The following is a 22,504-nucleotide window of genomic DNA, read 5'->3' as shown; positions in this document are numbered from 1 at the left end:
AAGGCTGGAATGGGCTACAAGACCATCGCCAAGTTTGGTGAGAAGGTGACAACAGTTGGTGCGATTATTCGCAAATGGAAGAAACACAAAAGAACTGTCAATCTCTCTCGGCCTGGGGCTCCATGCAAGATCTCACCTCGTGGAGTTACAATGATCATGAGAACGGTGAGGAATCAGCCCAGAACTACACGGGAGGATCTTGTCAATGATCTCAAGGCAGCTGGGACCATAGTCACCAAGAAAACAGGTGAAGGACTGAAATCCTGCGGCGCCCGCAAGGTCCCCCTGTTCTAGAAAACACATATACATGCCCGTCTGAAGTTTGCCAATGAACATCTGAATGATTCAGAGGACAACTGGGTGAAAATGTTGTGGTCAGATGAGGCCAAAATGGAGCTCTTTGGCATCAACTCAACTCGCCGTGTTTGGAGGAGGAGGAATGCTGCCTATGACCCCAAGAACACCATCCCCACCGTCAAACATGGAGGTGGAAACATTATGCTTTGGGGGTGTTTTTCTGCTAAGGGGACAGGACAACTTCACCGCGTCAAAGGGACGATGGACGGGGCCATGCACCCTCAAATCTTGGGTGAAAACCTCCTTCCCTCAACCAGGGCATTGAAAATGGGTCGTGGATGGGTATTCCAGCATGACAATGACCCAAAACACACGGCCAAGGCAACAAAGGAGTGGCTCAAGAAGAAGCACGTTAAGGTCCTGGAGTGGCCTAGCCAGTCTCCAGATCTTAATCCCATAGAAAATTTGTGGAGGGAGCTGAAGGTTCGAGTTGCCAAACGTCAGCCTCGAAACCTTAATGACTTGGAGAAGATCTGCAAAGAGGAGTGGGACAAAATCCCTCCTGAGATGTGTGCAAACCTGGTGGCCAACTACAAGAAACGTCTGACCTCTGTGATTGCCAACAAGGGTTTTGCCACCAAGTACTAAGTCATGTTTTGTAGAGAGGTCAAATACTTATTTCCCTCATTAAAATGCAAATAAATTTATAACATTTTTGACATGCGTTTTTCTGGATTTTGTTGTTGTTATTCTGTCTCTCACTGTTCAAATAAACCTACCATTAAAATTATAGACTGATCATTTCTTTGTCAGTGGGCAAACGTACAAAATCAGCAGGGGATCAAATACTTTTTTCCCTCACTGTATATAGATAAGGCCCAAATAAAATATACATATAACTACCAAGCAAATAAAAACCCACACAAAATAAAAATGAATAAACAAATAAAGAAATGGCACCAAAACAAAAGGGGCAAATATCAAAAGTTATCACGGAAAAATGTGCCAATTAGGCAACATTCCAGACCCCAATCTAAACTTCTTACACAAGCCAGGAGACCTTCACAGGGAGGGGCAGTGGAGTGCGAAAAGGTTACGACTCATTTAGAATCGGCCAAATATCTAAAATATTAATACCAATTAATAATCATTTGCCCAGATGAATAAAAAGGCCTTTAGTTCGGATTTTAATAATAACTGTTATGGTAGAGATTTATCGGATGTGGAGTGGGAGGGTAATCCAGACTGTAGGGCCTGTGTGAGGGTTGGGTCGTAGTCTGTCGGGGTCTGACAGGCCCTCTCTCAAAAATCGCTCGTAAAGCCGTTCAGCCTACCAAAACTCCCAGCCACTCCTCAACGCAGCTCGAGTGAAAATGAAGAACAACTGACTTGTACAAAATACACTTTTAATATTTAAAACACACCTAAACAATCACAAAACATCAACCCACCTGCATTTCCATGAAAATAAAACTGACCATTCCAAGTGCACTGAGCCAGCACTGCTTAGATGCTTGCTTCAGTGTGGGCAAGCCAGGCCTTGATTAAACTGATGGTGTTAGGTCCATTCAACAATGCATAAAAAACGACGCGTTAAAGTTCTGCCTTTCACTTAATTTAGTGCAGTATATTCTCGCTGAGAAATGTTGGTTTGTCATCGCAATGAATGCGACAGTGGTTACAGGGCACGTGTGCCTATTTATTGCTGGCCTACACAAGCGGCTTCTGCCATACGATGTTCGTTTTACAGGGCCGTTCTCTGCGGGGATGTGGTACCCAGCTGAATGTGCGAGTTCAGAACGGGAAATGTAATAATTTCACGAGACAATGCCCTACGTACAAACAGACAAAACCCCACTTTCTTTTCCACCAATTAAAAAATGTGAACTGTATAAACCTTAGTTATTGAATTGAATTGTAAGCACAGTATTTTTATGAAGGTGTTCGGTATTCTCTGCCTGTATTTTTACACCGCTGCCATTGTTTGACATTTTTTTTGTAAGGTGCAGTATACAAAATATTATTGAAGCAATACAAAAAAAGATTGTTCCACTCTTTAAGGCGATATTAAATATTGTGTACAGTATGATGCATATATTTAATGTCAATTTTATTGATACACACATATTCATACTAGCCTTTTGCCCGTCCAAGGACGGGTGTATTTCAGTAAATCTGAAACTTGCAAGCGAAAAGCAGACCGCGACGTGATATTCATTGCATCAATTCGTGTGCAATTTGTAAGGCCGCGGGGACACAGACTTATTTCATTTAAAGGTTCATCATGACGTCCTTTTTACTTCTATGTCTCAATAGCATTACGGAGATCGCGTGACGTGAGGGTTCTGCCTTCGTAGTGAGGGTTGTAAGTTGACGATGAGGAGCGGGAGGAGGTGCCTCGGCCCCCCATGTGGAAGACGTCACCTGTCATGAGTATTAATGAGGGGGGCTGGCCGACGTGGAGTGACGTCACGCGCGGGACAGACAGACATTCTTGGCTCATTATAGTAGTAAATTTTCCCTATGTATATTTATAATGTATATAATTTTAAATCCGGTGAAACAATGGCACAGCGGGCACACAGCACCATGCATCTAGCAGAAATCTGAACTCAATTTCTCACTACGGCTAACGTCAATGGCAAGTGAAAACTCAACCTGCCCTGGACTCATCACCTCACACTGACCAGCATCAATGAAGTATAGTAAAGACACCCATACTAAAAGTCATGCGGATGCCTTCATCCACCAGTTAATTAAGGGCTGTAAATAATTTGGAGAACAATTTTCAGGTTACATACGCTATAACACTGATATGCAAGTTAATCATTGTCTATAATATTACAAGAACGTATAAAATTGTAGATTTGCGATGTATGTGTGATGAACTTATTGTGCACCATACGTAGCCAACTCTGCTAATCTGACAATAACAATCGGCGGGAATAAAAACGTGTTGCAAAATGTGCGAGTCCACAACTCGATAAATTGAAAAGTTATTCAACTACTTTGCTCCCCTTAAGGTTCACAATTATTTTACTAACTAACGAGCATTTACAACTAAAATCGGAAGGAAGGAAAAATAATTTTTTACCACCCCCTTGTTAATCAACCGCTGGATAAAGGCATCACCGTATCTCTTAGTTGTGGCGGTTCTTTGTACTTCAGTGAGGTTAAAGGTCGATAGGGCAGGATTGTTTTACACACCACTCATTACTGACTTTAACCCATGCTTGGGAATCAAATTATATATCCAGTTTATAATGAACTCTTTTTTTGGGTAAATCACACAAGCACATTACCGATATGTGTCGTATACCCTCCTCCACGCAATGCAGACAAATTAATTAACTTAAGTGCAAGAGGGTGTTTAACACATTGATATTGGCCTCGCATGGTCTTGCAAGAAAAATAAAAGGTACAAATCGTAACATTTTATCACGAAAGCCTAATTACACTGGCCTACAATTTTTTAGACGCTGTCTGCTTCAGAGATGAAATGTGCTGTTTATTATGGATTTTGATCTGCTGAATTCAAATATGGCAATTAAAACAACTGATTGGCTACTGTTCCCAAGATATTTAAGTTTTTACATTTTACGTATATGTATAGTGTGTAGATAGTAGAGTTTTACTCATAAATTGTAAACCTAGGTCTTTTCATGAGTTTATGGTTGCTCTACATGACATGTCACCTGTCCAGTTCATGTAACACTTTAAAATCAATAAAAGGGTTTTATATATTTCGATTTAAAGCTTTCGTGACTGCAGGGATTCATCTTCTTGGTTATTTCGGTAAAGTCACGTAGAAGGGAAGTAATAAAATAATAAAAATAAAACACAATAAAATAATTCTCACGATGTTTCGGCCACAACGCAAGCAGCCGTCCTCAGGTGAAAACCAGGTCTGTCGAGGCGACAGCGTCTGAATGAAACAGCACACGAGCTTGGAGCATATATATAAGCTGGGTTGGAAGGGGGGGGGAAGGGGGGGGAAGGGGCGCCCCGCTTCCAACCCAGCTTATATATATGCTCCAAGCTCGTGTGCTGTTTCATTCAGACGCTGTCGCCTCGATAGACCTGGTTTTCACCTGAGGACGGCTGCTTGCGTTGTGGCCGAAACGTCGTGAGAATTATTTTATTATGTTTAATTTTTATTATTTTATTATTTCCCTTCTACGTGACTTTACCGAAAGAACCAAGAAGGGGGGTTTTATATATATATAATGTATTATGAGACAAAGGCAAAACACTATAATGTCTATATAAGTACATAGTTTAGTTCCTATTTAGTGTATACTCAGCGCTTCTTGACTTGTCTCTTGTATTCATTAAATGGACCATCTCTTGCCACTGTCCAGCAATATTTTTCAAGCATTGATGGGCTCCATTTGCCCTGATAGCGTTTCTCTATTGTTGCAATGTCCTGGTGAAATCGCTCGCCACGCTCGTCGCTCATTGCTCTGCAGTTTGGTGGTAAAAAATATAGATGAGTGCAAAAATTGTATCTTTAGTGACATTTTGCAACCAAGGCTTTTGTATGCCTTGAGGAGGTTTTCCACCAACTGTCTGCAGTTGTCTGCCTTGTTGTTTCCGAGAAAATTTGTTGCCACTAACTGGAAGGCTTTCCATGCCGTCTTTTCCTTGCTACGCAGTGCACTGTCAAATGTATCATCTCGAAGAAGTTCACGAATCTGAGGACTAACAAGACACTTTCCTTTATCTTAGCTTCACTTAACCATGTAAAATTTCCTCGGAGGTACTTGAAAGCTACTTGTGTTTTGTCCATAGCTTTGACAAAGTTCTTCATGAGACCCAGCTTGATGTGTAAAGGGTGGTAACAAAATCGTCCTTGATTCAATAAGTGGTGGATGCTGAACACTTTTCCTCCCAGGCTCCAATGATTGTCGGAGTGGCCAATCTATCTTGATGAAGTGGGAATCTCTCGTACGACTATCCCATTCGCAGAGAAAACAGCAATACTATGTGTATCCAGTTTGCAGACCAAGCAAGAGAGCAATAACCTTCAAATCGCCACAAAGCTGCCACTGATGTTGGTCATAGTTTATGCACCTCAAAAGTTGTTTCATGTTGTTATAGTTTTCCTTCATATGGACTGCATGACCAACTGGAATTGATGGCAAAACATTTCCATTATGCAGCAAAACAGCTTTAAGACTCATCTTCGATGAATCAATGAACAGTCTCCACTTTTCTGGACCATGAACGATGTTGAGGGCTGCTATCACACCATCGATGTTATTTCAGGCTACAAGATCACCTTCCATGAAGAAGAATTGGACAAGATCCTTTTGATGGGCACGGAACGTGGAAATCCTAACATCACCTGCCATGAGATTCCACTGCTGTAGTCTGGAGCCCAACAGCTCGGCCTTACTCTTGGGTAGTTCCAAATCCCTGATAAGGTCTTTCAGTTCACCTTGTGTTATGAGGGGTGGTTCAGAGGAGGAGGATGGGAGAAATTCTGGGTCATGTGACCTTGATGGTTCAGGACCAGAAGTTTCATCCTCTTCCTCATCTGACTCAAGTGATAATGATTCTGGTGCATCAGGAACCGGCAGTCCTTCTCCGTGGGGTACTGGGCGTATAGCTGATGGAACGTTTGGATAATGCACAGTCCACTTTTTCTTCTTTGACACACCTTTCCCAACTGGAGGTGCCATGCAGAAGTAACAATTGCTGATATGATCCGCTGGCTCTCTCCAAATCATTGGCACTGCAAAAGGCATAGATTTCCTTGCCCTGTTCAACCACTGGCGAAGATTTGTTGCACAAGTGTTACAGCATATGCGTGGAGCCCACAACTTGTCCTGATCTCCAATTTTTCAGCCAAAATAAAGGTGATCGGCTTTCTTAACCATAGTGGTTATACTGCGCTTTTGTGATGCAAAAGTCATTTCACCACAAACATACCATAAGTTATCTGCTTTGTTCACACAAGTACGAGGCATCTCTGCTGACTTTGGCTAAACAGAAATGTGTCCCTTTGCAACATCAAATACTGACGAATAAGAGAGCACGACACTGTTTGATTACTAGAGCTGATTTCGGGAAATTTGTTCAGCAGAAGGATGTAAGCCTAGTTATGATTACATCATCCATGACTTCTAGGAATAACATGATGCAATTCATATCATGTATGTAGCAATAACAGGTTCAGATTGCATCATTCATTGTTTTGCTCAAAAAGGGAGTACTGTCCAAACCCAGTCATAGATTTATTCATAGATCCAGTCAAAGATGTATTTTAGTAATGTATGGTTTAAATTGAGATCCCTTCCCGTTATAACTCACTTATCCTCCGCCATTCCCAAGTCAAGGGTCGTATATACTGACCCAATAGCATAGCTTGAAAACTAGAGCCAATCAAAGTTTAAGCATCATTTGAATTCTCAGTGACCCAGATTTAGTAAAGTTGGACTACATTTATTTCGGAAGCATTTTGGCTGTAGACGAGTGTTATTAAAGTATGTCAGTGGGTTCATGATTAATCGTGATAACCACTTTGTGCCATAACAACCACAAACGTTACCATACATTATTTCTGAAAACAAATTATACTCCTTGGTACAACTCTGCAATTTCTTGCTCGCACCACTGCTGATGGAAGGGCCTCCACGAGAGGTAGGTCTCGCGAGCACCTCTAGAGGAAATTTGGCCTACTCTTCCACGCTGGCTAGAGCTGGGCTTACCCCATCGCATCTGCCAATAAACTGTGGTGTAGACATTTGTAATGCTGGGTGGACATGCAGGCGAATTTAAGGATATTGCACCAGTATTGCCATTGCCAGGAGTAGGCCTCGGCAAGGTAAGGTAATTTACCCTTTTTACTGGGTAAAAGGGTAAAGGTAAAGGGTAAAGGTGTCGACATGCCAAGGGGTAAGGTAAAGGGTAGGGTAAAGGTAGCTCGGAAGAATTACCCGGTAGGGTAAAGGTAGCGCAAAGTATTACCCGGTAAATACGGTGCCTTGTTTACCGCTAAAAGCTCCGTGGCGCAGTCCGTGGCCTCCATTTAATAAGTAATATTTTAAACACGCTTTTATTAAATGTACTCAATGGCAAAATTCCACGACTCCAGGAAGTGGCCCCGAAGCTTGCCATAACGTAAGGGACCATAGCCAAATACAGCCAACGTCAGTTGAGCGTGGACAATTAGACCCAAGCCGAAACATAACATTAAAACAAATGTTTAAAAATATGTTTAACATTTTTTATGATAGCATTGTCATCAGTATGACATAAGTATACCAAGTTTACAGTCGATACCACATTGGGAAGTGGGTTAAAATTTAGTTACAAGATTTGAGGACACAACGACAACAACAGACAGAGTGAGTTCAAAGAAAGCGTGTAAAATTGGAATAATCGAGAGTATTCTATATGAATAAAGCGCTCTACCTAGCATTTACCGTTATAAACTTTTTTCATGTGTTGTACCCCAGTAAATACCCTGTAATCGGGTAATTTGTATGGTGTAAAGGTAAAAGGTAGGGTAAAGGTAGGCTCGTTGCTTTTTACCTTTTATCTTACCTGCTAAAGGGTAAAAGGTAGGGTAGAGTGATTGTATTGTGGTAAGGTAGGCTCGTTGTTTTTACCCTTTAACTTTTACCTTACCTTGCCGAGGCCTAGCCAGGAGATTGAATCAGCAACCTCTAGGTTCCAAGTCTAATGTGATAACAATTTAACTATGGCAGCATCCAGCCTATGTATACAGTTATATATGTGAACATTATTGTTAGTGCCCAAGTTTTAATTGACAGCAAAGTAAAACACAGCAAGCATTGTGACTTTGAAAAACAATTGCAGCGTCGGTGACTTGTACTTCTCTTGACGTTTCCGCATTTGTGGTGGGCGTGTGCGGCGGGTGGTGCTGCACACATCCTCCACAGATGCACGTGTCGATAATCTTTTCTTGATTACACATTTTCTGACAGACACAAAGCGCGGCATTCGATGCGTACAAAATGAGAAACGTAATTTAAACGTTCTATGTTTTGTGCACCGTTTAAAAAGTAAAGGTACAGCTCTGCAATTTAATTGACCACACCACTGCTGGGGGAAGCTTCCCGACTACAGGGAGCTCAATGGAGTATTTTGGCCAATATATGTACTGTATGTATTTTGAACTTCTTTCGCACCGTACGTAGCCAACCATGCTAATCCGAGGTGCGGGGGATGGACAACAAACTAAACATAAAAATCAGTTCTAAAGAAATGAGTTTGTCAATCCAGATAATTTAAAAGTGCACAGCTCCCAGTGGCTTCCTGTCGGAAGAAATGGTGTTACAGACGGCCTCAGAAGCGCCTCTGAACATGCACGATGCAGTGACCATCTGCTCTTCCACGCGTGAGTTTTCTAGTCAACTGGTGTAGCCCATTTATACTGCTGGATGGACAGAGATGTGGGATGTATGGAACTTACACGATTGTTTTAACTGCTGAACCAGGAGTTGGAATTCAAACCTGGGCATCTGGATTGCAAGTTCCGTGCTAAACCACTGCACTGTGGCAGTGTGATTCATATTGTGGTATAAATCATAAGATTTGTAAGCTGCGACTCTCACCAGGACAACCGGATTGAGAAACGGACGATTTGTTGCTTGATGTTTCAGGCAACATGAAAGCATTTCACTCTCATAAGAACTCATCAGCATGCATCCATCAGTTACGGACGCCCATGAATTCCCAGAATTTAATAAGCTTTGAGTTTAACAAGCTTCAGTTAGATTTGAGGTGAGGAATATACTTTTCTAGAAAAAATCTCTTCTAAACTACTTTTGGAGATTCATCATCAAGGATATTTTTACTTTTTGAATAGTGTCTCTTTATGTTGAGGGTGGTGGAGGGTTACGACACATTTATAGATAACGCGATCTAACCCAAAAACGTGTATTATGGGATTATATATTAATGTGCACAGTATCTTCAGAATTATAATAAAAGTGCAAAATGCTCTGATCCTGGTAGTTTTGCAATGTTTGGAATACTTCTTTATCATGGATTTTTTTTCTCTCAAAATGCTTAGAAAATATCGACAGGTTCACTCTAAACGCCGTTGTGGACTTTCATCTTTGGGTTTATCGTGAATTATTGCAGTATAAATATAAAATAAACATACTACTCACCATAGTCACAATTTGTGCCATTTAATTGTTTGGAAAGTGAAGTTAATTTCACTCCTGATTGCTTATACTCGTTGAGTGTTGCGGTTTGTGAAGTATGATTCCCATGTCTGGCGGCAAAAAGAAAAAACATTAAAACTTTGTATCTGCTAGCTTGTGAATAACAATATTGCCAGCAGGTATGAACAATGTATAACGCGGAAGTAATGGCTCATGTATTTTCTCGATGAATTATGTTACAGTATTCACAATTTTCTACAGCTAACAGGAGTTTTGCATAATTATGGCTAGAATAATGTTCTTAGTGTGTAAAATCACTCTTGTGGTGGCAATGTGTATGTATGCTGTTGGGTAAGACCATGTGTTCTGCAAGCAATGCACAAACTGGACTTTTCAGTGACTCCTGACATTTGCATGGCAGTAAACATTCATGATCAGTTCTTCTGAAATGTAGTATAAATAAATTGGCCAACTAGGACATTTCTGCATATTACGTTTTTTTTTAGAGAAGTCATGTGATCTATTTATTGTAAGACGTGTGACTAGAGACGAATAGATTATACAATTTTTCACAGATGCTTATCTACAACCTTTGCAATTGTGACAACGGAACTAGTGACTTAAGTATATTTCGATTTAAAGCTTTCGTGACTGCAGGGATTCATCTTCTTGGTTCTTTCGGTAAAGTCACGTAGAAGGGAAGTAATAAAATAATAAAAATAAAACACAATAAAATAATTCTCACGACGTTTCGGCCACAACGCAAGCAGCCATCCTCAGGTGAAAACCAGGTCCGTCGAGGCGACAGAGTCTGAATGAAACAGCACACGAGCTTGGAGCATATATATAAGCTGGGCGCCTTGACAAAGGCATTTGCATATCAAGAGGAATTTAGCATATTTATGGGAAATGCAGGAATGTGATTAGTACTACATATGCATGTGCATTATGCAGGATTAACAGCATCAGAGGGAGCTTCAGTTGCTGCTGCTGCTGCAGTTGCTGCTGCTGCTGCAGTTGCTGCTGCTGCTGCAGTTGCTGCTGCTGCTGCAGTTGCTGCTGCTGCTGCAGTTGCTGCTGCTACTGCAGTTGCTGCTGCAGTTGCTGCTGCTGCAGTTGCTGCTGCTGCAGTTGCTGCTGCTGCTGCAGTTGCTGCCTTATCCATTTTAATATAACACTATGTATTATTCTACCCACCCTAATGTGTATCACACTGCTATATATTTACTATACAATTACAACACCATACATTACTCTGCACACTGCACCAAGCATACAAATGCCACACTATCTGCCACTATACACTGTACCATTGACCGTCGTGTCAATGGGTGAGTGGTGGGAGGAAACTTGCAGCGGAGCAAAGAATCCATTCCCTGCGGAGAATACAATGCCAGTGAGTGGAACGCGGTCTGAAAGTCACCGTAAACGTGAACACAATCAGTTAAGATCCGAAATGGTTAATTACGTCCTTCCAATGATTGCTAAGCCAGAATCCATCTTCTCGGTTGAAATTGTCTCTGTGTTTGTATATGTGGATCGCCTCATGAACGAATCTCTCATGATAGCCAGATGGCTTGCAGAGAACCTCTGTCTTGGAGAAGTCAATGTCATGTAAGCCCACTGAATTGTAACAGTGATCTGTCACGGCTGAGGTGTTTGTCCTACCGTGTTTCAGGTCTGCTTTATGTTCACGGATGCGGTCCGAGACATGTCGTTTGGTTTCTCCAATGTAACTGCTACCACAGAGGCAACTTAGTTTGTAGACGCCAGGGTACTGTATGTCTGGAACCACATCTTTTACAGACGGGACCAGATCACGGATTTTATGTACTGTGTTGAATCGGACCTGGATCTTGTGTTTAATCAAGATTTTGGAGATCTTTTTTTGTGACAGAGACAATTTCAACCGAGAAGATGGATTCTGGCTTAGCAATCATTGGAAGGACGTAATAAACCATTTCGGATCTTAACTGATTGTGTTCACGTTTACGGTGACTTTCAGACCACGTTCCACTCACTGGCATTGTATTCTCCGCAGGGAATGGATTCTTTGCTCCGCTGCAAGTTTCCCCGCACCACTCACCCATTGACACGATGGTCAATGGTACAGTGTATAGTGGCAGATAGTGTGGCATTTGTATGCTTGGTGCAGTGTGCAGAGTAATGTATGGTGTTGTAATTGTATAGTAAAACATATAGCAGTGTGATACACATTAGGGTGGGTAGAATAATACATAGTGTTATATTAAAATGGATAAGGCAGCAACTGCAGCAGCAGCAACTGCAGCAGCAGCAGCAACTGCAGCAGCAGCAGCAGCAACTGCAGCAGCAGCAGAAACTGCAGCAGCAGCAACTGCAGCAGCAGCAGCAACTGCAGCAGCAGCAACTGCAGCAGCAGCAGCAACTGCAGCTCCCTTTGATGCTGTTAATCCTGCATAATGCACATGCATTTGTAGTACTAATCACATTCCTGCATTTCCCATAAATATGCTAAATTCCTATTGATATGCATATGCCTTTGTCAAGGCGCCCAGCTTATATATATGCTCCAAGCTCGTGTGCTGTTTCATTCAGACTCTGTCGCCTCGACGGACCTGGTTTTCACCTGAGGACGGCTGCTTGCGTTGTGGCCGAAACGTCGTGAGAATTATTTTATTGTGTTTTATTTTTATTATTTTATTACTTCCCTTCTACGTGACTTTACCGAAAGAACCAAGAAGACTTAAGTATAGTTTTTATGTTATTAAAAAAAAAAACATTTAATTTATACAGTACTGGCAGACTTAGTGGTCAGAAAGTGGCATGCAATCAATGTATTTGATGCTATAGATTTGATTTCAAAGTGGGGTTTCTCTGGACATTGTTGGTTCTTCCCACATGCCAAACAGAATAAGGTAAACATTTCAATGCAGGACATTCCTAAAAAAAAGAGTCCCAATAATCATGGGAAAATACAGAAAATTAGTTCACGTATCCCTATTCATAATTAATCTTGGGAACGTATACAAAATGTATTTCACAGTTTTGATACATATCCCATAAAACCACTCTGCAGATGACACCAATTTGTTCAGCACAAGCCGACTAAAAGTTAGGCTGGGCCAAATAAGGCTCCAAGACCAAAGTGTGTGTTTTTTGCAGGTGAAGTTATTGGTGACATTGCCCTATACTTGAACATGTTTTGTTTAGTTTGGGTGAAAATTTGACACCTAATATTATCGTATTGGTGCAAACGTTAATTACATACATTTACTCAAGTCTTAGAGAATAATATGTATTAAGGAACGAAACAGTAAGACTTTTTCACAAATCTGGCTGTCGCCTGATGAAGCTAGTAGTAATTACTAGCGAAACGTCATACTCGAATTGTAAATGTTGTGACTTGACTCTCCAACACACCGGTGTGCTGTACGAGTGACGAAGTGGCACGCTCTGTTTACGTCACAACCCTTACTAGTTGGCTGTGTCGGGTGGTGGCGGATTTTAACGACACATTTATATATTTACGCGATCTAACCCAAAAACCTCTATTATGGATATATATTAACGTCAAAAGTTATTGAGGATTTCAGCAGTTGCAATTAGGTGTGGCATTTACGTGATGACACTCCATTTTCACAGTGCAATTTATGTTTCCATGTCTTCAAATAATTCCAGGTGCTTCCTGTTAGCACCATGAGTTTAACTATTTATGTTCATGGCTGGATGGGAACTTTTGACCAAGTCACGAGACTGAACCAGCACTGCTCAAAACCCGTGTTCAATTTCCCCACACTTAACGTTAAATACATACTCTCAATATTTTCCTATATGTGATGCAGCCAATACATAGTTCAGGTAAAGGTTCAGCCCTGCAGTTACCTTCTTACACTACTGCTGGGAGAAGGGTCTCAAAGAGAGGGAGCTCAAAAGAGAGCCCCGCTGGACGGAATTTGGCCTACTCTTCCCCACTAGCAAAATAATCGTCGGAGAGGCGGGAGTTACCCACCCTTTACCCACCAGACCCAACATGTCGGTCGACTAACTGTCGTGCACCCATTTATGCCACTGGGTAGACAAGAGACAGGAGGGTTTAAGAAGCGTGCCTTTTGTGTCAACTGCCACACCTGGAGATCGAACTTACCACTTCTGGATTTGCAAGTCTCGAGTGTACTCTGCACGATATCAGGATCCCCACATGTATGGTATTATATACAACGCCACTTTCCAGCACAACATGAAGGTAACTAATATATATATATATATTTTAAAGAGGGTTTTGATGTATTAAAACAGTATGCTGTTGTGGCTTAAAACATAAACTATTTCCAGTTATAAAATACCCGTACCGTATAATGGAGTATATTGCATTTATTATTCAAAGAGATCAACTTGAAAGTGCAAATGCACTACCAATCACTGCCCTATATGTTTGTGTGCATGCAACTGATATAAAAAATCATTGTCCAGCTTTCAGTTTCCATTGAGCGCACAATCACCAACAACTGTAATTGCCGTGTCGTGTCTCCAAACCATGTGAACCGTGAATACAAATGATGCAGTGCAATAATTACATTGTCTCATAGTAAGCATAATTATGAGAAAGAGACAGTTACCTCTGATAGTTGGCCAGAAGCATAACTGCAATGAAAAAGCATAATTGTTCAGCATTAGTATCAAACATAAAAAAGCGCACGAGATAATTTTAACAGCACGGATTTGTTGCCAAAGGTGAGATTGCTTTCAAGGAGAGCTCAAAACTGTCTTGATTTTGTTATCGGTGGTCATCAGACATTTTGATTGGCTTTTATTGCCACCTGCATTTTTTTGTGTGCAAAGCTTCCTTTAACACTTTCAACTTAAATTTCGGTTTTGCGTTAGCGTCTGCCCGTCGGTTTATCCATCCGCTTGTCAGTTAAGGTGGCGGCAATATGATTGGCTAAACACCGCGGCGTATGTCGGCTACATTCACCAGCAGGCACCCACACACGCACTAAACAAAAGTGTGCAGTTAGACTCACCACTCGGCGTGCGTCTCTTTGTATGAATGTGGAAGAAGACTGCCACGATCATCAGGAAAACGATAATGATCAAAACGCCAATGATGGGCAGCCAGTAGATGACTTCAGGTTGAGACTGCCCCCCAGTTTCGACCTGGCCTCCCATAGCTTGCATGGTAAGAGCAGACGTCGAGTGGTTAAGCCAGGCCGTTGTTGTCTCCAGAGTCGTTTTTTTGCTTCCGAAATGCGTGCACATCTCATCCATTACGCCTGCGAACGCGCGGGCAAAATGTTAAACACGATGCTGATCTGTTGACAATGCAAAGCTAAACAGTACGCACTGTATTTTCGTACAGGTATACCTCGGTTAACGAGGTAGATGCGTCCCATGATGTCACCTCGTTATGAGGAACCGCGTTCCCAGAGGTAGATATAACATACGAGACATAGGGGATGCGTTCCTGGACTTTAGAGAAGGAGGGTACAAGAGGAAAACATTGCTGCACAATAGCACTTTGTCTGCTTGGTTTAAAATGGTCCTGAAGGTGGACTCGCCAACCCCAACGAACGGGTCACTTAACTTTTCATTTCTCCCGCCTCCTCTTCCCCTCCTCCTTTTGATCTGCATTTTTACTTCCAAAAGAGATTAATTTACGCTGCACGCCTTCCCCAGTTAAGAGCCACTAGCACTGGACGGTCGTCGGTTGGATGACATCAATGGGGAAGTAGTAACATCACTTTATCACTGCAAACAAAACCCCACACGGTAACCTTTCTTCTAACGCGAGGAGCCCCAGCAATGGCGAGGCGGGAGAGCGGAGATCGGGGGAAGCGCCCCCCGCTGGGCGTGCCGAGCGTAGCGAAACTTGTGTCGACGCCCTTATTTTCCTATCTACGTGACTTTACCCAAAGAACCTAAGAGTATACAGGGTGTCTTTGTCGATTAGCACCGATGGCTACGTACCGTGCAAAATAAGTTCAACATACATACGGGGGGGGGGGGGGGGTGAGTGTGCGCGTGTAGCTGGAGGAGGTAGGCAGGGACAGTGGAGGTTCGGGTGAAGCGGCTTCACTTGGAAGACCAGAATCCCTCTTAGAGCGGCGATATAAGAATAGACCAGGAGTCAGCAACCATGTGGTTATTTTATTGCTGCGTGATGTTATTCGCATGTAAAGCGGATTTAGAAATTTTGAGGCTTTTTTGTTTGCGAATTCGAAAAAAATGTTATTTTGGTTGCCAACCCCTGCAAGAGACTGTGGAATGAGCGTCAGGGCATGGAAGTTCAATTTGGCACGAAGAAACAATTGGAACGAACGTTGTAAGATGCCATAGTTTCTGAAATTACCTCAGCAAAGCCATTCTTATCTCACACTAGATAGCACACCATGTGTGCATCACAATATGCATCACAAGGTTGTTCTCGGACCAAGAATGAAGTTGTTTTTTTTTAACTATACACGTTTTTATTATGTAAGGCCCATGAGATTTGTAGCTATTTTCCAGAAGCGACCTGGCCACAAATGATAGCTCAACGAAGTGGCTTATGTGGAAATGTATAGCAGCCAAATACCGGAGGACCCGGAGAAAATACACGCGACCACGGGAGAACATGCAAACTCCAAATATACAGGTTCCAGAGTCGGGATCGAACCCATGACCTCCTGTATACCAGACGAGGGAGTTAACATCTTGCGACCGCAGCGTCCAGAGCTGAAATATTTTAAATAGAGTGACAGCCAAATGTAATTATTTTTTCTCTTCATTCGTTCATTACCAGGCTGAGGTAATCGAATCTTTACAAGTGATGACCATATTTCATCACAAGGGGCTGCCCAAATTTAAATCCAGGATTTGAATGTCAGATCAGTACTTTGATAATTATAATTATTACCCCGAGCCAAGAAATCACTTCAGTGCAGAGCATAACATGATTTAACATTACCGACACGACAACTTGCATCTTGCGTGAGAACATCACAAAATGTATCTTGGGCAGTAGGTGTCTGGATTCCATGATGAATTTTCTAGAAATAATAAAAACAGCAATATTTAAACATGACTCTTTTTCATAATCAGAAGCACTGTGCACACTCCTAAAGAATTATGACCGGTACATTTGATGTTGCTTTGTGTTTAAATTATGGGTTGTAACTCGTAACACCAAAAGGCTGTTTGATCAAAAGAATAGATTTCATGTAATGCCGTCAATGGGTTGCTTTGTAACGAGGACAAATAACAGTACAGTAAAACCTCTGGAAACCTGACTTCAGAAAACCATAATTTGGAATTATCCAGAATATCAACATGAATAAATAAAGATTAAACAAATCTCTGAACTCCTAAACTTTTCATCAAACAACGGCCATGCCGCCAATTATTCTGGAAAACAGTTTACAAAACAAGAATTTTACGGGTAATAGCTAATTATTTAGAAATTTTAATATTGTGCTTCTGTTATTTAATACAGATTTTGTCAGGAATTTTAAGTATGAAAACTATTTACCACAGTACTTATATTATATTTAGCAAATTGATGACAGAGTTTATGGTGGATATATTAGAAGTAATATATGACATCTAATGATCATCGTGGATATTACGAAATATTGTAGTATCGCCACATGCATTAACTGTTTTTTGTGTTTAGTTTGTTGTCCTTCCCCTGCATTACCGATTGGCGTGGTTGACCACGTACGCTGCGAAATAAGTTCAACGTACATACTTATCATGGCAAGCCGAGTCCTTGTAGTTTTTTCACATTTATTCCACATTTGTTATACCCATAAGCAAATTGGATTCTTCAAGCCCGTTAGTCAATCGTTTCATGCGTTCCCATCCAGTGAATGTCAACTCTCTGCCGCTGATTGTGAATTACTCTGATCAAACTGCTTTTAAGCATTATTTATTTGTCAATGTTTAGTAGTTCATAATTTTTTTTAAATGTGTTCGGCGTTGGTTGTGTGTCAATGTAACTCAAACTTATTGATGTATGTATTATTTATGTGTAGTGGCTGCACAACTCCAAAAAACTGGAAAGGCTGAGCCCGCAATTAGTCCAGCTTCGAGTGGATTTACTGCAATTTACAATCTTACACACGGATGCACTTAACTCAAAAGTCAGCTATGCGTAACACCCTGTAGAGGGCACGAGTGCTCTGCTAAAGTGTGGCATGTGATTGTTGGACATTAAGTGATGGCAATGAATTCGGGTGTATACCTAAAAAAAAGCACTTCATTTGTCCTACACTTGTCACCCAAATGAGATGTGTATTTCAACTGAAACTATATCCTTGTGGAAGCTGCTTGATTTCAGCGATTCGTATACATTACATTTGTATATCATGTTTATAGGGAGTCGCTATAATCCGTCAACATGTCTGCTGATTGAATGTGCAAATACAAATAATCGTAACAAAAAAAATTCAAGTCTTTATGCATGAAAACCGTAACCTAATTTCTATATATATTTTGTCAGGTTTTTTTCTCTTTTACACATTTGCAAATTCTAACTGGTTTGTTTTTCTGAGAAACCACATTGGTGTTCCACGAGGTTCCATCCTCGGTCCTTTGCTCATCACATTTGATCTTCTCCCACTTGGCAACGTCGGCCACTGTTTTTAATGATTATGACGCCCAACTCTACAATTCCATTGACTCCAAGACCCAACCAAACTGTCAACATTCTGCCTTGACGCAGTGGCATAATTTCTGCTGGGTCACTAAAATCACTACTCCTTTGTGAGAGGTCAGCAGTGGGCGTCCTGCGGCGAGGCTGGCCCCAAGGATATCGATTTGGAATTTCCACCAAATGTCTCATGGCTACAAATGACTCCTATCGTTTTGCTATTGTTTACTGTTGTAACTTGGTGATTTGTCCATACTGGCAAATCTGTGAAAATAGCTTCTTGGCTCGTTGGAATCCTCTTCTAGTATAATTTTTTTCTGATTCCGAAATGAAACGTGCACTGCCACAAGGTCGCTTGTGCCTTTTGTAATGCAACAGTTTAACCAGCGATAACAAAAACATGCATAACTCACCTGGATCTGAAGGGTTTTTACATCGTTTTTATAAACCCAAACATTGCTTGTAAATGTGTAAGTGACTTTTGACTTTTCATCCTCGATGTCAATTTTCTCAAGAAACCAGTCATCGAATAGCCCGGTGCCGTCGTGTGCCACGGAGATTTTCATGATTGTTCCAATATTGTTTACTTTTAACGTGAAGATGTCCACCTGTAGCCACACAAACGTAAAACAATAATTAGATTTTCTTGTCAGGATGCACGACAATTCATATGGTTAGTCTTACACTTCAAAAAAACAATGCAAATAAAATGGAACTGCACAAACAATCCCAAATGATATGTATGACACAAAACTAATATAATGATGTCCTTAATTTATCCATGAAAAGACTTTTTTTTCAGAAAGGTCCATATTACAATCAAATGAATGTATAAAGCGTGTTCTACATGCGGGTGGAAACTCGAGTGCCTGGAGAAAAACCCATACATGTAATGGTTTTTTCTCCTTGGTCCACACAAGCAGGTTTACCAATCTATTTACTTGAATACCATCATCTCTTGGCCACCATGCAGCCCAGAGTTGCATCCCATGATCGCCAAATATGTTTCACCCAAATTACTGAAAGGCGATTATATTGAAGAACATTTTCATGGTAGAGGTATTGAATTCCATCCACATGTCAATTAATAAAAGCATAATGGGCCCCTGCCACCCGAGAAATTAAATGTTAATTCTTTGGCTTTACAAAATAACGCCTTGGTTTCATCGGTTAAAAAGTTACAATGGTATGTGAACAATTGAGCACTCGTCACAAATATGACTTTCCTCTGACACATGGCCGTCGTTTATGAGAGATACTGAATGCATAATCCTAAAAAAACCTTTAACACTGGGAGTGTGTTATACTACTTTAACAGCATTTAACATTTTTGTAGCAGCAAGTATACAAGCCTAATTCGTTCAAACACAATAATAGCCAATTGTATCATCAATACGTGAGATTTTCTATTTTAAGTGCATTGCAGTACCTGGTCAGTTTCAAAAGGATTGTTGTTTGTTTCTGATGTAACCAGTTGTGAGGTCACATTATGTTTGCTTCCATAGATGTGAATTGTAACGATTGCATCGGTTCCACCTCTGTGTATTTTCCCAGTGTGAACCTTTACGATGTACGTCCTCATCGATTCAGCATCGTCACCTGTTGATTGGCATTGAAGAGTTGTACAGGGGTGATACCAGCTTGTGAATTACAGAAGTCCTACTTCTAAAGGGCTGGAAAGTGCAGTCCCAGTATAATCCTCTTACATGTTAATAAATATTCAATGTCAATGTTTGACCGAGCTCGCCAAGATATGTGGAAATCTTCAGAACTATATGTAATTTTACATCAGCATCATATCTGCCATGGTTGATCCACTGCTAGATAAATACCTCCCCACTCCGCCACTATCCCGTCTGACCCTGGGATGCCACAATTCATCTCTTCCGTGCACATGAACTGATCTCATCACTCCATCTTCACCGTTGAATTCTCTATGCTGCCAAATGTATATACAGTATATAATACACAATAAACCGTATCTTGCATTTATTATACAATACACATCACTGTTTTTCATTCCATTTTCAATTTTCTTTGGATGTATGAATATTAATCACTTTTAAAACAATTTTTTTTTATTTAATCCATTGCAACAATCGTGATCAGCGGTCGGCAACCTGACGGCTCCAGAGATGCATGCGGTGGCTCTTTAAGAACTTCTGCTTCGTGAGGTAATTTATTAAGGACCGCTGTCTCATATTCGCATGCATTGTGGCTCTTGAAATAGAGTTGTTTTTTTTTACCGAATTCGAAAAAAATCATCTTCATGTTATTTTGGTTGCCGACCTTTGATCAGGACAGAGAACGCGTGGAGGGCACGGGGAGGAGGTCTGGAGATTGCGCCCTCTGGGTTGGTGTCTGTCCCTCGTGGGAGCGTGTACAGGTGAAAGGGGTTTATTTTCAGACTAAGCCAGGGAATAAGGGCGGGGGAATGGGTAGGGGAAAGCAATAATTACTACAATACTCAAGAATGATAATTTTCCTCAATCTGAAATAAATATTGAATTACTCAACACTGCTATTCACTTAAATATACATTTTTGCATGCCAACGACTGTTTTCGGAACAATTTAAAAATATTTACCCATTTAAGTATTTACTGAGTCCGGACCTCAGCAAGGATGTGTATCCACTTCCCCTTTGAGTTGGCTTGTGTATGGAATATACGGAAGGACACCCGCAGTGCCTAGAAGTAGACCCACACGCGGGTGGGGGGGATCTCAAAATCCTCAGATTTGTCATCAAGCATGCTTGCTGTGCTTCCTCTTTTAGGCACCTTGTGCCACTGCCGCTGCTTCACGTACATCAGTGCTTAGTTGTTGACCCTCCGATCCCACCTCTCACTCGCTTCACTTTAAAGTGCGTGCCACCAACCTCAGCTGGTTTACAATCATAATAACTCATTAGAAAACATGTCTCTGCACTATACTGTTAAAGACTGGAAAATAAATGGATTAATCAGGGATATTTACATTGTGGTGCTTACCTATAACTGACACCTGGGTAGTCTTCTGAACAGGATTAGTGGGATGATTCAACATCTTGTGCCAGAGGTCTGTCTCGCACATGGCGAGGCTGTTATTACACACGTGCTGGCCGATGAGAGCCCCCGTGACACACGTGTACGTCCCCGTGTCGCCAGCCTCCACTCTTCTTATTGTGAGGCCACCAGACCCAGAGCAGCAGAGTCTCCCCACCCCTGATGCGCCCCCTCCATCACGATCGCAAGAAGGGATGAAGGCTTCGTTTTCGGAGCACAAAGCCACGGGGACCGGCTGGTCTCTGGCTCCTTGTGCCACCCTGAACCAGACCACCCAGCCTGGCTGGGCACTCCTACCTCGGCCACACGGCAGGCAGGTGCTGTCATTCTCCTTCACGCTGACAGTAATTATTTCAGGATCAGCTGCAGCTGCAAGTCATATTATTGACATTAGTTTGTAGGCAAAGGGGGCTGTTATATATGCAGTGTGAATGTGCTATGGTGCTTCTTTCCTGTACGTAACAACTTTTTTTTTAAAGAATTGTAACACGAAGTCAGGACAACATCTCTCACAGTACAAGCTTCAGCACAAGAAGAGTGCCAGTACAAACGCAATTCTTCAACATTTGTAGAACAGTGCGATAACGTAGTTCCCCCCTGCAGAGACTCGTCTGCACCCTATTTGTGAACATTCGCAAAATGGTGCTATCTGGTGTTTAGCATAGTGATACGTAACAGATGAAATGAGTTGAACCTCTGTTCCAACTAAGAATAATTATGTGGCAGACGAGTATTAATTCAAAAGGGCGATTGTTGCAGGTGAGCCACACCACATGTGCTAGTGAAAGAGGACCGAGTGGAATGGAGTGGTTTTGGTAACCAAGAAGAAACCGCGAGAATTTTGTCGAAGGATGAGGTAGAGAGACTCGTATAGGTTGGATAACGATCATGCAAAAGTTGAGAGTGTTGAAGCAAGATACATTGGTGGTCTCTTTGTCGTTACACACACACACTGACTGGTCCCGCACTTGCAATCCATTGCTAGGAATGGCCTACTGATGAGCCCCAGTGCCGGATTATCCTTGTAGCAAAAGTAGCTACATACGCTACCGGCCCCGCACTTTCAAAGGCCCCGCGCTAAATGCTATCAAGCTATCAATTCCGGTTCAGTGATTCTGCACTTGCTCTATTACTATAGTACTATACTGCTTTCAACTTTTATTAATGACTGGGTGTTTAAGGTTAGCGATTTGTCGTATTATCTGGATGTATAGCAAATGAAAAAATACAATATTTTGTGGTTTTTATTTAGGGCCCCTCTATAACATATGCTCCAGGCCCCGCACTAGCTTAATCCGGCGCCGATGAGCCCTTCTGAAAGAAACACGAGTATGTACAGTATGTATGGATGTTGAAATTATTTCGCACCGCACATAGCCAACCAGTGCTAATTGAAGGTGCGGAGGAAGAACA

General features: G+C 41.6%; 1 protein-coding gene across 2 annotated transcripts in view; it reads right to left on the bottom strand.

The window, feature by feature from the left end:
• The window catches only part of LOC144724448 (uncharacterized), a 32,123-nt gene extending 10,678 nt beyond the window's left edge, over nucleotides 1-21,445 (bottom strand). The window contains exons 1-8 of one of the 2 annotated variants that reach the window (XR_013586480.1): nucleotides 21,038-21,445; nucleotides 19,478-19,647; nucleotides 18,462-18,656; nucleotides 16,366-16,447; nucleotides 14,444-14,692; nucleotides 14,039-14,063; nucleotides 9,444-9,550; nucleotides 8,141-8,245 (exon numbers count right to left, since the gene is read on the bottom strand). Coding sequence is in view for 1 of the 2 variants with exons in the window: in XM_078603581.1 (XP_078459707.1) it covers nucleotides 8,235-8,245; nucleotides 9,444-9,550; nucleotides 14,039-14,063; nucleotides 14,444-14,692; nucleotides 16,366-16,447; nucleotides 18,462-18,656; nucleotides 19,478-19,647; nucleotides 21,038-21,119 (921 nt within the window). In the remaining variant the exon portion in view is untranslated. Of the gene's footprint in view, nucleotides 1-4,338; nucleotides 8,246-9,443; nucleotides 9,551-14,038; nucleotides 14,064-14,443; nucleotides 14,693-16,365; nucleotides 16,448-18,461; nucleotides 18,657-19,477; nucleotides 19,648-21,037 lie in introns of those variants that run through there. The other variant, XM_078603581.1, reaches the window with a different exon arrangement.
• Nucleotides 21,446-22,504: the final 1,059 nt, after the last annotated feature.

This window comes from Lampetra planeri, chromosome 20, assembly GCF_965212315.1.
Source record: "Lampetra planeri chromosome 20, kcLamPlan1.2.h2, whole genome shotgun sequence".
Taxonomy (NCBI): Eukaryota; Metazoa; Chordata; class Hyperoartia; order Petromyzontiformes; family Petromyzontidae; genus Lampetra; species Lampetra planeri.
Note: the sequence above shows the minus strand (reverse complement) of the source record. Positions and strands in the feature narration are given on the sequence as shown.